Source organism: Odontesthes bonariensis, chromosome 23, assembly GCF_027942865.1.
Source record: "Odontesthes bonariensis isolate fOdoBon6 chromosome 23, fOdoBon6.hap1, whole genome shotgun sequence".
NCBI lineage: Eukaryota > Metazoa > Chordata > Actinopteri > Atheriniformes > Atherinopsidae > Odontesthes > Odontesthes bonariensis.
The window spans coordinates 28405482-28418135 of NC_134528.1; the positions used below are offsets into that span (position 1 = coordinate 28405482).

General features: G+C 41.2%; 1 protein-coding gene across 2 annotated transcripts in view; it reads right to left on the reverse strand.

Moving 5' to 3' along the window:
• LOC142374012 (myosin heavy chain, skeletal muscle) overlaps positions 1–12654 on the reverse strand; it is an 84639-nt gene that overhangs the window by 45586 nt on the left and 26399 nt on the right. The window contains exons 1-3 of one of the 2 annotated variants that reach the window (XM_075457501.1): positions 11821–12423; positions 8409–8636; positions 1446–1550 (exon numbers count right to left, since the gene is read on the reverse strand). In XM_075457501.1, the coding sequence (XP_075313616.1) occupies positions 1446–1550; positions 8409–8636; positions 11821–11973 (486 nt within the window). In that variant the 5' untranslated portion in view covers positions 11974–12423. Of the gene's footprint in view, positions 1–1445; positions 1551–8408; positions 8637–11820; positions 12424–12654 lie in introns of those variants that run through there. The other variant, XM_075457502.1, reaches the window with a different exon arrangement.

A 12654-nucleotide genomic window follows, 5' to 3' on the forward strand; every position in this document is an offset into this window, starting at 1 on the left:
CAGGCCCCTCTATTGTGGAATAAGCTGCCAGTAAATGTCCGGGAAACAGACACCCTTTCCACTTTTAAGACCAGGCTTAAAACTTTCCTTTTTTATAAAGCTTATAGTTAGGTCTGTTGAATCTGATAGTGTATCTGCTAGTGTGTCTTGTTCTGCCTCCACCTCTGGCACCCTCTATACTTTCATTACCCCCTACCCGAACCAGGGTTTGAATCCCATTCCCGCTTCTCTTACCTCTTTTATTTCTCCCCCTACCCGAACCAGGGTTTGCATCCCCACCCCGCTGTGACTGGTGTGCAGTTGGTGAGAGGCTGAGGTAGCTTGTGGCTGTAAAAAGATGGTTGTTGTGGTGTGAGGAGCAGATCTATATAGGGAGTATAGGGAATTACTCACTGAGTCTGGTCCTTTATTTTATTATTTATTTTTTCGTTAGCACAAGTTTCTTGTGTTTACCTTGAATAGGGATGGCTCAGGTAATCCTGAAACATCCCATAGTTAAGCTGCTATAGGCCTAGACTGCTGGGGGGCCTCATCTGTCACACCTTTCCTCACTTTACTCTCTTTATGTATATGTGATATTATTGTGGTCATTAACTCGTGTTTCCCTGTTCCAACAGATATCCTTTGAATGGTGTCACAGTGCCGCCGCCGCTGCGGCCCTCCCCCCCCCCCCTTTCTGTCTTCTCAAACCCCAGCTGGTCGAGGCGGATGGCCACCCTTCCTGAGTCTGGTTCTGTCAGAGGTTTCTTCCTGTTAAAAGGGAGTCGTTTCTCTCCACAGTCGCCTCAGGCACGCTCAGGACGGGAGATTGGACCGAAAAACAAAAAGTTTTCAGTGCAATCTGTTGGTTTTCTTAGCTAGGAAATTGTTTTTGAATTGGCTCTATATGAACGAATTGGATTATTTTATGAATTATGATTATTATTAATTAATTGAATTCCAATTGGCTTGAATTGGACTTACTATCTAAGTGCCTTGAGATGACATTTGTTGTATTTGGTGCTATATAAATAAAAATGAATTGAATTGAATTGCTTCACATATGAACGGAATTAAATTGAATTAACAGTTTCACCATGTTTTACATTGCTGGTGCTACAATACTTTATACCGTACCTAGTCATCATTATGTACCTAGACATATTCATGATTTTTGCACAGGTGAGCACAAAACAAGACGATGCCACTGAGAACACAGTTCTATTCACAGAGCAAGAATTTCAGTGTTGGGCATAACAGCTATTTTTCTTGCATAGTGTTTCCTAACAACAACAATCACATTGTTCTTCTTCTGCTTTTTTTCCCCTTTTTGTCTAATGAGTACAAGGTGGCGCCCCCTGAATGGGAGGTCAAGTGTATATGATAAAGTTTGGCCTTTTGGAAAGGAGAACAGTGAAACAACGATTTCCATGATTTGATCTCACAAACAATAACTGCATGCCGACCTGGCTGAGCTCCATCAGATGTTCTTTCTCCCTCTGGAGCTTCTGCAGTGCTTCGTCCCTTTGAAGAAGTTGCTCCGACAGCCTCCTCACCTCACTGTCTGACAACTGCAACAGAAGGAGAAGTCATACATTAACAGACAGTTTTAAGATTGCATCACATCAGGGACTTCATATCGTATCAGATAATATGCCCCCCAAAAAAAAAAAACACACAAAGCAACATTCCTTTGTTCAAATCTCACTCTACTGAAAGAAGTCCTCTCTGTGGTTCCAATCTAACAACTCTGACTCTGCAGCAGCACCGTTAATCCATTCTGCCTTCTCTTAGAAACAGATGTCATTATTTTGCCTTTTTCTAATGCACATCAAAGCTTTCCCTCTACATGTGAAATCCTGCCTCCAACTGAAGACACAAGGACCTAATGAGAAAAGTGTGATGGCAGATGTAGATATGTCCTTTTGATCGGGGCACATGTGTTTATAGTGAGTTTCAGGACTGACAGATGAGTTAAATCCTTTGCTCCTTTGGATCAAACAAATTATGCCCAGATAGGGTTATGTTGAGAGCATACCACTAACATCAGACACAGACATTTTATTTTTGAAAACCTTGTGTCAGCTCCAATATGAAACAAGTCTGGTCTTGTCGCACCCTCTTAGTTGGAGTCACGTGACACCTCTCTCGTACTTTATTTTCACCATGTGGGGGACCAGTTAAGCAGGAAAATCTTAAAAAAAAAACATTGGATCATGTTCTCAATATCCTATCCTTGAATAAAATGATCTGAGTAAATTTTCAAAGACTAAGTCAACACCTCTCTGCTCCACTGAGAACTCTTGGACCACGTTCACATACAATTTTGCATGTGCAGTACATTCTTGTGACATTCCTGAACAAAAGATAGCATCTTAATCCCTTAATACACCTCAGAGAGACAGATAAAGGGTTTGTTGAGGGGGCTGTAATGGAGCTGCCGGAGCAGCCTCTGCTTGTCACTGTCTGCGCAGAGGAGTGTGTATGGAAAAACTCCAAGAAATCAAGAGGGAATCAGCAGCAGAACATTTTTACTGTGATCTGAAATTTACGACACACTGTCTGTACATTAATTCCTTATGTTCAATTTGCACATATGTTTATGATGAGATTAACCAAGGGGGGAAATCAAAGGTAAAATCTCCATGTGTGACAGCTTGTTAACTTTATACTTCTAAACTCAGAGTACCACTAGCTGGTGAGCAGCTACTTAAACAGGCTTATGACTCGTTATGATATGAGCAAGTTGCTTCTTGTGAAACAGAACACGTGGTTAAAAGAACTTACCAAGAAACTAGAGGAAAAGCTTATTATTGCAACAGATAGTGTCCCATTTGTCCTATATAATTAGAAAGGGCATCGAGTACTGATCGAATCAAACCTTTAACACTCCATTTGGACCCGGTTTCCACGGAAAAGAAAACACGGGGAGCCACAAATTCTTTTTGACATCTAATACATTTATGTAATGAACACATTTTTAACTCTTAAAAAAAAAAATACAAAAAAACACGCTGAGTTGAAGGTCTCTTTCTCACCACAAATTAGGCATAGCCTACTGTTAAGCCACTCTCGTCAGTGAATGCAAATGAAACAGCCCAGGCATCAGTGAATGTTCTATTTTCTACAGATATTTTTGAGTCTCTGCCCTCTTCTTTGCCTTCACGTATCTGTCCCGTAGCTTCTTCCACACATTCTTACAGAACTCTCCCTCTTTCCCCAAAGTTCTGCCCATCTCTGTGCACCAGTTTTGGTAGTTTACGTGCTCCCTGTGCTGTTTCATTGCAGTTTCGTACAGCTGCCTGTACAAACGCACCTCCTGACTGAGCCTGGTCTCACAACGGTCCATCCGGTCTGTCGTTGTGGGCGCCGCCAAGTTACAAAAATGGAGTGGTGCACGACACCGCGCTGTGCCGTCTTTTCAAGGGAAGCGCCAGGCCTGAAACGTCATTTTGACGTCACGGTCCGCCACCGCCGTGACAGACACGTCAACTGTAACTCCGGCTTAAAGTTGAGCCTCTCTCAACTTTCGACGCGTCCAACGCTCACTCACAACGCCGGTCACTCTGACCGCTCATCGACGCCAGCCTACATTGAAAATGAATGGCAGCTGGCTGCCGCGGCCGCTCAAGATGCTTTTGGTGCGAGCGGCCGGTAAGAATGAAAGAGCCGCATGAAGCTCCGGAGCCGCGAGTTAAGGCGCTAGCATGGTTGCCGCGTCTGTCACGGCGGTGGCGGACCGTGACGTCAAAATGACGTTTCAGGCATGGCGCATGCCTTGAAAAGACGGCGCAGCGCGTTGTCGTGCACCACTCGATTTTTGTTACTTGGCGGCGCCGAGAACAACGAACCGGATGGACCGATGTGAGACCGGCTCAGTCAGGAGGTGCGTTTGTACAGGCAGCTGTACGAAACTGCAGGGAAACAGCACAGGGAGCACGTAAACTCCCAAAACTGGTGCACAGAGATTGGCAGAACTTTGGGGAAAGAGAGATAGTTCTGTAAGAATGTGTGGAAGCAGCTACGGGACAGATACGTGAAGGCAATGAAGAGGGCAGAGACTCTGTTGATGCCGGGGGCTTCAAACCTTCACCTCTATTAACTGAATTAAAAAATTTAAATGATCCGAATACTGCAGCAGTACCAAATGTAAAGAGTTTGCAATATTCTTTAATGACAAAGTTCAAGGCATTAAAAATGCAATAATTTCCACAACACAAATAACTACTCTGCAGCCAGCTAGACACCTAGAGCTGACACATTTCACACCTGTTACTGACAAAACAGTCGAAGAGACCATCTGCAGTCTGAGTTCATCAACGTGCTGCCTTGATGAGTTGCCCACTAGATTCCTAAAGTCTGTGCTGAGCAGTTTGTTACCACAACTTGCTCATCTAGTCAACATCTCACTCCAGACTGGAACATTTCCAAAGGCCTTAAAAACTGCTGTCATTAAGCCTATTCTAAAGAAGCGCAATCTTGATGCCACAGTGCTGAACAACTACCGGCCCATATCAAACCTGCCATTCTTAGGCAAAGTCCTAGAAAAAGTTGTATACTAACAGCTTAGTGACTTTCTCCTGTCTAACAATGCTTTTGATACTTTCCAATCAGGCTTTAGGCCCCACCACAGCACTGAGACAGCTCTGATCAAGGTGACAAATGACATCCGCCTGAACACAGATGCAAGTAGAGTCACAGTCTTAGTTCTGCTGGACCTGAGTGCTGCCTTTGACACAGTTGACCATGCGATCTTATTACAGAGGTTAGAAGACTGGGTGGGAATCTCTGGTCGTGCTTTAAACTGGTTCAAGTCCTATCTGGAGGACAGGAAATATTTTGTTGAAATTGGTAACTGTGTCTCAGACCAAATGGCTATGACCTGTGGGGTTCCCCAGGGGTCAATCCTGGGACCCGTATTGTTCAATCTGTACATGCTTCCACTAGGCCAGCTAATACGCAGCTATAATGTGTCCTACCACAACTATGCAGATGACACTCAGATCTACGTGTCACTGACGGCAGGAGAACACGGGCCTGTAGATACATTGTGTCGCTGCATCGAACAGATCAGTGTGTGGATGCAAAACAATTTCCTCCAGCTAAACTCAGACAAAACTGAAATCATTGTCTGTGGCCCACAGAAACAAAGTAAACTGTTATCAGTCACCTTGAGACTCTCTCTCTAAAACCTAACTATCAAGTTAGAAATATCGGGGTAATATTGGACTCAGACCTGAACTTTAACAGCCACATTAAATCTGTAACATCAGCAGCTTTTTACCATCTAAAAAACATTGCCAGAATCAAAGGAATAGTGTCTAAACCAGACTTAGAGAGACTGATCCATGCGTTTGCGTTACTACTGTAACGGCCTGCTCACTGGGTTCTCTAAACAGGCTATAAGACAGCTGCAGTACATCCAGAACGCTGCTGCTCGAGTCCTGACTAGAACCAGGAAATACGACCATATTAGTCCAGTGCTCAGGTCTCTGCACTGGCTTCCTGTCGCTCAGAGAATAGACTTTAAAACAGCTCTGCTTGTGTACAAGTCTCTTCATGGTCAAGCGCCAAAGTACATCTCTGACATGTTAGAGCCATATGAACCAACTCGGGCTCTGAGAACCTCAGTGAGGGGTCTTCTGCTGGTGCCCAGAGTCAGGACTAAACAAGGTGAGGCTGCGTTTCAGTTTTATGCTCCTAAAATCTGGAACAGCCTTCCAGAAGATGTGAGACAGGCCTCAACTCTGACAATGTTTAAATCCAGTCTGAAAACAGTTCTATTTAGCTGTGCATATGACACCTGAAAGTATTTTATCTGCACTCTTCACTTTTTAATTACTTAATGATTATTTTAATGGGTTTTAAATTTCTTTCTTTTTTAATTTCTTTCTTTTATTTTTTTTATTCCTTTTTAATTGTTTTATTGCCTTCTTGTGATTTTATGTAGCTGTAAAGCACTTTGAATTGCCCTGTGTATGAATTGTGCTCTATAAATAAAATTGCCTTGCCTTGCCTATTCTTGGTCTTGACAGCGGCATTGTTTTCTTCTCCACTTTCGTGGTTGTAGAGTAGAGGTAACCTTCACGTAGCAGCGCCACCTCTGTGACGGAGAAAATTGCAACTACTGGCGCATCGACTTGCGCTGCTTGCGCTACTATACATGGCGGGCACGAAATTGTGACGTCATCAACACCGCTCGCGCTAGCAGACGCGGCAACCATGCTAGAGCCTTTACCGACCCCTGGTCTATGGTATTAACTGCTCTGTTATTTATTACAAAAACTATATAAACAAATTTTCTGTACCACCCACAAGGTCAGACATTCCAACAAAACTGTGACAAGTCAATACTGACTGCCTCAACTGCTTGAAACTGCTTTCAAATATCACATGTAACTCCAGTTCTATGAGTATATGTGTTGACCTAGACTCAGATTAAAAAAGCCTGGCAGATCTGACAAGCCAAGCCAGTCCGGTGCCAACACATATCACATTTTTGTATGTGGAAATATGTGGAACTATCTGAACTGTGGGCTTGTCTTGGTTGTATCAGTACTGTTGCTGGTTCTTTAGCTTTGCTCTGGTATGGAAGCACAAAGATCTGCTTTGGAATGGAGTGACACTAAGTTACATAATAAAGATTTCAAGCATATTCCTGTCCCACTGGCATCTTTAGCCCTGGGCATCCGGAACTGAAGCCCCAGATGTTTTTTGAAAGCCCGGGATCCAAAAAGAAAGTTTGGGAACTGTTTGGGAAGGGAGTTACTTTTAATCAAATACTTGGCAGGTGAGTCTAGATGCATGCTGAGGTAAACAGCCTGTGTAATTCTCCAAGTTTTTGTCATAAACAAAGCCCGATAACATGTATGGTTTGAATCAGACTCACACAGCTAACGCAGTTTTTACAACCCGATCCGATGCTGACAGCGCGAGTATATTGGGGAAAGCAAAAAACATGATCTTTTTATTCATTCCATTATTATAGTTGCTCAGAATAATCTTAGCCCTCGGCAGCAGCTCTGTTTCACCTCTCACTTTGTGTTATCCTGTAGTTCTTTTTTTTTTATCCTGCCTTTCCGAAACAATGATTCTTGACGTTTTTTTACGATTAGTATGACCAAACAAAAATATGAAATATACCTCAATGCTTACATCCAGTGATACAGCACACTGTAACTGTATAAGTTGTATGTTGCTGCTGCACCTGTACCTAATTATGTACAGTTTACTTCAGAAAAAAAGTGTCTACTCACTACTTTTTTTTCTTTTGGATGAAAGAAAAATCTATTATTAGAGTGTAGATAGATGCAAGCCAAATGCTCAAAGACCCTGTCCCACAATCCACAGGACCCAAAGAACTGATCTCTTAACACATCCTAGTACCGTAGGAAAACCCAGATGTTTTCTGTCAATGCCCTGACTGTTAAGAGCTATTGCAGCAGCAGGAAAGGAAACTACTTAATATTAGGCAGGTTGTTGTCGTAATGTTATGGCTGGTCTCTTTGCACAAACTGCCAGATTCAGCATTGCAGAAAAGGAAATATTTTCGGAATGGAGGACATAACGTGTAAGGACAATGACAGCAGCTGAATAACAGAAGAGTGGTATGCAGTGAAAAGTGACAGACAGATACTGTAGCCATAAAATGCCGACTGAATCTGTTGCATTTAAGGTTGTCCTGTTGTGGCACCCAGTAGTGTTGCAGTGTTACGATTGTCACTGATGGCTATTTGGCCTCTGTGGCACTAAGTAGTACAATAATAATTTATGTAAAAATAAAAGTATTTGGTTATGTGGATGTACACACTGAGTTGATGTGTAATCATTACATTTAACCATCAGAGAATTATTTAGAAGTTGGTTGGTAGATACTTATTGTATTCCTTTGATGATCAAAATAGGGGAGAGGGTAGCAGCAGAAAAGAGCAGAAGAGATGAGGAGGCACCAAAAGAGCTCGATAGGTAAAGAAGAGAAGAATATAAGAAAGTCAGAGATAAGTCGATTTTCTGTAATGCAAAATTAGCCCCTGCCACACAATGGAAGAACAAGCTATGAGAGCAGTTTGAAAACTGGACAGTACTGGCAGCAAAAAATCCAGCACATGAATACTTCTGCACGCAGCAACCTTCAGACAGCACAGTGTCTCACATCTTATAGTCATTTTATTACTTAAATGTTGCACAACTATTGAGTGAAACTTGAAGATTTCTGGGCACCAAATGTTTCAAGATTCTAACAATGCTTCTGCCCTGTTCCTTTATGAATTATGTCAAACATAAATGAATTTCAAGAGCAGCCTATATATACATACATATTTTATCTAAGTATATTTGAAGACTCACAGCCATTTCAGTCGTAACAATTGGCCTGTCTGCCTTAACATAAAAGTTCTCACTATTGTAAAGAAAAACATCCTGTGTTGTACCTGTTTATCCTGCTCAGCCACAGTCAGGGCGCTCTCCATATCATCCAGGTCTCGTCTGAGGCTGCTGCACTCTGCCTCCAGCCTGTTCCTGTGGAGGGACAGCTGCACTGAGCAGACCTCCTCCTCCTCCAGCCGATCCGACAGGCCTGACAGCTGACGCTCCAGCTCACGATGGGCCTTCTCCAGTTGAACGCAGCGCTGCTCGGACGCCTGGGTGCTTTCCTGTTCCTAGAGATTAATAAACACAATAGGAGTTTGATATGCACTGAGCAAAATTATTCATTTTATGAGGCTTTTTTTTTTGCTGCCTTTTTCACTTTCTTAAGAAACTTTATGCTTAACTTTATTCTCTCTTAAGTCCATGGACCCTTGTATACCAACCTGAAAATTTGAAATGTATGTACATCAGCCTTATTTATAATAAATATACTGTAGCTTTGAAGAGTCTATTAGTTAGTTGGGGTTTAAAAAAAGAAGGATGAGGTCAAAGGTATGCCACAACAAGCCAGGAAAAGGGATAAAAGGCTCATTTAAAAGAATCAGCTGAATAAAAGAAGCTGAAGCAAAAATCAAGACGGTTCGTTCGAACAAAGAAGCTCTTACCGCAGGTCATGGGACAAGATTAAACTTATTCCCCTTTAAGTCAGAAGGAACCTTCTTATTGTTAGTTTGCACTTGCTTTCATATTGCAGAATTAAGAGGCAAAACAATGACGTGCAGCACTGACCAGATAAGCAAGTTCAACTGCCATCCATGACAGGAGGGAAAGGACCCGATTGTAAGAGCCTCTGGTTACTGTTACTTTCTCATGGACCAGTCGTCATGGGCAAGGCATTTGGAATGACGCGATAGCATACCCAAATATCTGGGCATTTGTGAAATGATCAGGCAGCCACATTTCCATCTGCATTCATTTCCATATAAGCACTTAGTTTGAGAACTTTCCACACCTTTTTGAAATCTCTTTACCTTATATTCTTTCTTGGGCTAGGCTTTTTGCTCCCATAAGACTTTCACCTAGTCACTTATGAATAGCTGTTAGCAGGTATGAATAGAGTACAAACCCATTCAACAAACAAAGAACATGTGCGCACAGTTGCTCACGTTTGCACATATGTTCAGTCACGTGAGTTCAACCATAATGTATCATCATGGTTAAAACACTTCTCAGGGTATACGTTCAAAATGATTGAGTAATACCCAGTATTTTTATATCAGAACTGCATCTGTCATGTTCGAAATATGTTACTTTCACTAGATTTCTGACTAAATTTTTCAATTTTTTTTTAAATAAAAAGATCAAACTTCTTCATACAATTTAATTGCTGTGTGTTTGGTAAAGTTTGCATTTGTGACACAATCAATTGGAGGCAGAACCTTCAAGTTTCAACCATGTATTCATTATTTTTATCAAACTATTTAAATCAATATTGAAATCCCACTATTTAGATCATTTATACATAGTTCATGCTAGTTATTTAAAAAAAAATCAGCACTGATAACACTAATTCAGTCATTACCTTCTGTATTACATTTATTCTAGATGTTTACCATTTTATCATAACCATTTGTTTTTTTTCACCCAAGTATGACTATTAACCATTTATCTGGTACTGTTTCACATTTTAGTACTGTATGTCATATTTTCAGCTAATCTCAGCAAACAAAAAAAAGGTCCTTAGTATGTCAGTTAAAGATCGCTTTGGAACGTCCGCAATATGTGTCACATGTGTGACACTAAATGAATGCAAGACATTCTAAATCAGAATGTTAAAGACAGCCCCATGAGGATCCACGCGCAACCGAGAATCAGAACCTCATCAAACACATAACCAAGCTGTACACACATATTTATTTTTCTATCTCATGTGGAAACTTGTTTTGTCATTAATGTTTCGATACACATCTACTGAAAACAACATTGTCACAGTGAATGATTTTATATGTGTACATATGAACTCACAATCAACATCTAATGAACCTCTCAGAAAAATTCTGACGTCCATCTACATGGCTGTTGAGGGAAGAGAACGTTATCTAGAGGACCAAAAGGGAACATCTCCTGAAGATGGGATTTACATCTTTTTCAGAAGAGACAATTTGCAAAAGACATCAATAAAGTTCCGCTAGCATCCTGCTGAGAACTTTGTAGTGGGAACCAATGACAGATATCGTTAAGGTGTTTGCAGGATATGCACACATGTACATGTGTGTTTCAGGTTTTGCTACCCAATGAAATGTCATTAGTATTCTAATAAACATGTACTGAAAAACATGTTTACACACACAGTCTAATGAATTTCCCAGTATGTCATCTACTAATGGAAACGTTACTTGTTTGATCCTCAGTGTCCTCGGTTTCCTTTGAAAAGACAGTGTATTCCATGTTGCCTTTGATGCTTTCATTGGCATGTGAGTGTGTGTATGAAAAAGTAAGAAATCATGGTGGACCATTATGGTGGCGCTATAAAATTATCGTGTCTATCTTTCTCCTAAAAGGATTTTGTTGAACGAAGAGAACATCCCACAAATGGTACCAAATGGAAGATCCAAATTTGCATCAAGACCAAAAGACAACTTATGACAGACACGGACAAAGTCCCTGTAACAGCCTGCTAAGAACTTTGTAGTGGCATATAATAGTGGATGTTATGTCTTATGGAAGTAGTGGAGACCTCCTTTCCTTGCTGGGATGCTAGTAAGCTAACTAGCATTAACTAAAAGTGCCATTAGTTATTTTTAATGAGACGTCAATTACTTTATGCTTACAATGACTTGTATTCAGTTGAATAGAATTTTACATTTTATGTTCAAGAAAATAATGATAATGATTAGAAAACTTTTATCCAGTGTTAACTAGTTAACCTTTTTTATTTTTTTATTTTTTTATTTTTTTACTTCTAACCATTTATGCAACACTTTAGCTAGCTAACTGTGTTGATTTCTGTTTTGACTTCCCAGCTATTTCTGTGGTGTAGTTTTTCTGATCATGATTAAAACAGGATTAGTCCAGCTATTTTTTTCTTTGGGCTTAACATATTAAAATTTCAATTTAAGTTGAAATAAGTAAACCTTATAGCAGCTCTGTTTTACTTTTTTTCATTTACATCCTGCCATCCTTAAAACTGTGCATCGATGTCACAATGTACTTGTGTAGTAAATAAGGATCCTTGGTCGTCAGATTTCAAATTTTGCACATGACAAGCATTCACATTTGGCACATGGCATTTTCTCATATTATGGCTGAATTACATCTAGTTAGTTACAGAATGTTCTACATTATTATGGGTTAGAGAGTACTAAACGTTATGAAACAAAGTTCTTTGCCTTTAACTCTGACAGTACATTTACTTGAAAAAACAAATATGTGGATGTCCCACAATTCATCATTTATAATGTCTGTGTTACCCACGGCTGCTAATCTTTGCTCCAGTGTGGTGCTGTAGCCATCCCAGTCCAATTCCTCTGGTTCTGGTTGTGGTCCAAGATTAGTTTGGTTCCCATTGGCTTCCTCAGAGTCATCAGAGAGGGAGTGGCAATGCCGACGTTGCCTCACAGACATCATCTTAGTGATACTTCCTACCAGCCAATACACTGTCTTACTTTGCAGGCTTTATCTGTTTCACAATGTAGCAACTTGCCCGACACCGTGCAACTGCAGAAAGGCTGAGGCTCTTCTTTTTCTTCTACTATGTATGGCATGCAGCTGCTCTTAAATATCCAGGTGGGTTTGAGTGGGAGGAATGGAAGTAATTCACTGTCTGAAGGTGCTCCGGTCTGTACTCTCAGATCCACTCTCTTGTGGCACACTTCTCCGCTCACTTTTCTTTGTCTCCATCTGTCAGCACTTTTGTCCTTCTTTCATTTTTCTTCTCTTGTTCTCAACCAACCTTTCATCTGTGTTTCATTTTATGGTGCGCTGGTACACTGCTGAAATCCAAGAGTCCCTCTGTACCTCAGTCCAACCACCAGTAACCTACTGAAAGCAGCCACTGCTCAGTCCGTCCTGAAAGTGTTTCACAAAAACAACCTCCTCTCCCGTCTTCTTACCCCACAGTCTCCTCCTTCAGAAACAGGTGGCTCTCCCCAGTTTGCAGTGGGGGGGTTCCTAAGGTATCCCACAAGGGAGGAGGTGGGTATAGGATGTCAGGTCAAAGGAAAAGCCAGAAACATTGTGCTGTACCCCCACAGAAACTCAGCCCTTGGTTGTACCATCAAAGCCACAGGACAGAAGAGACAAGAAAAC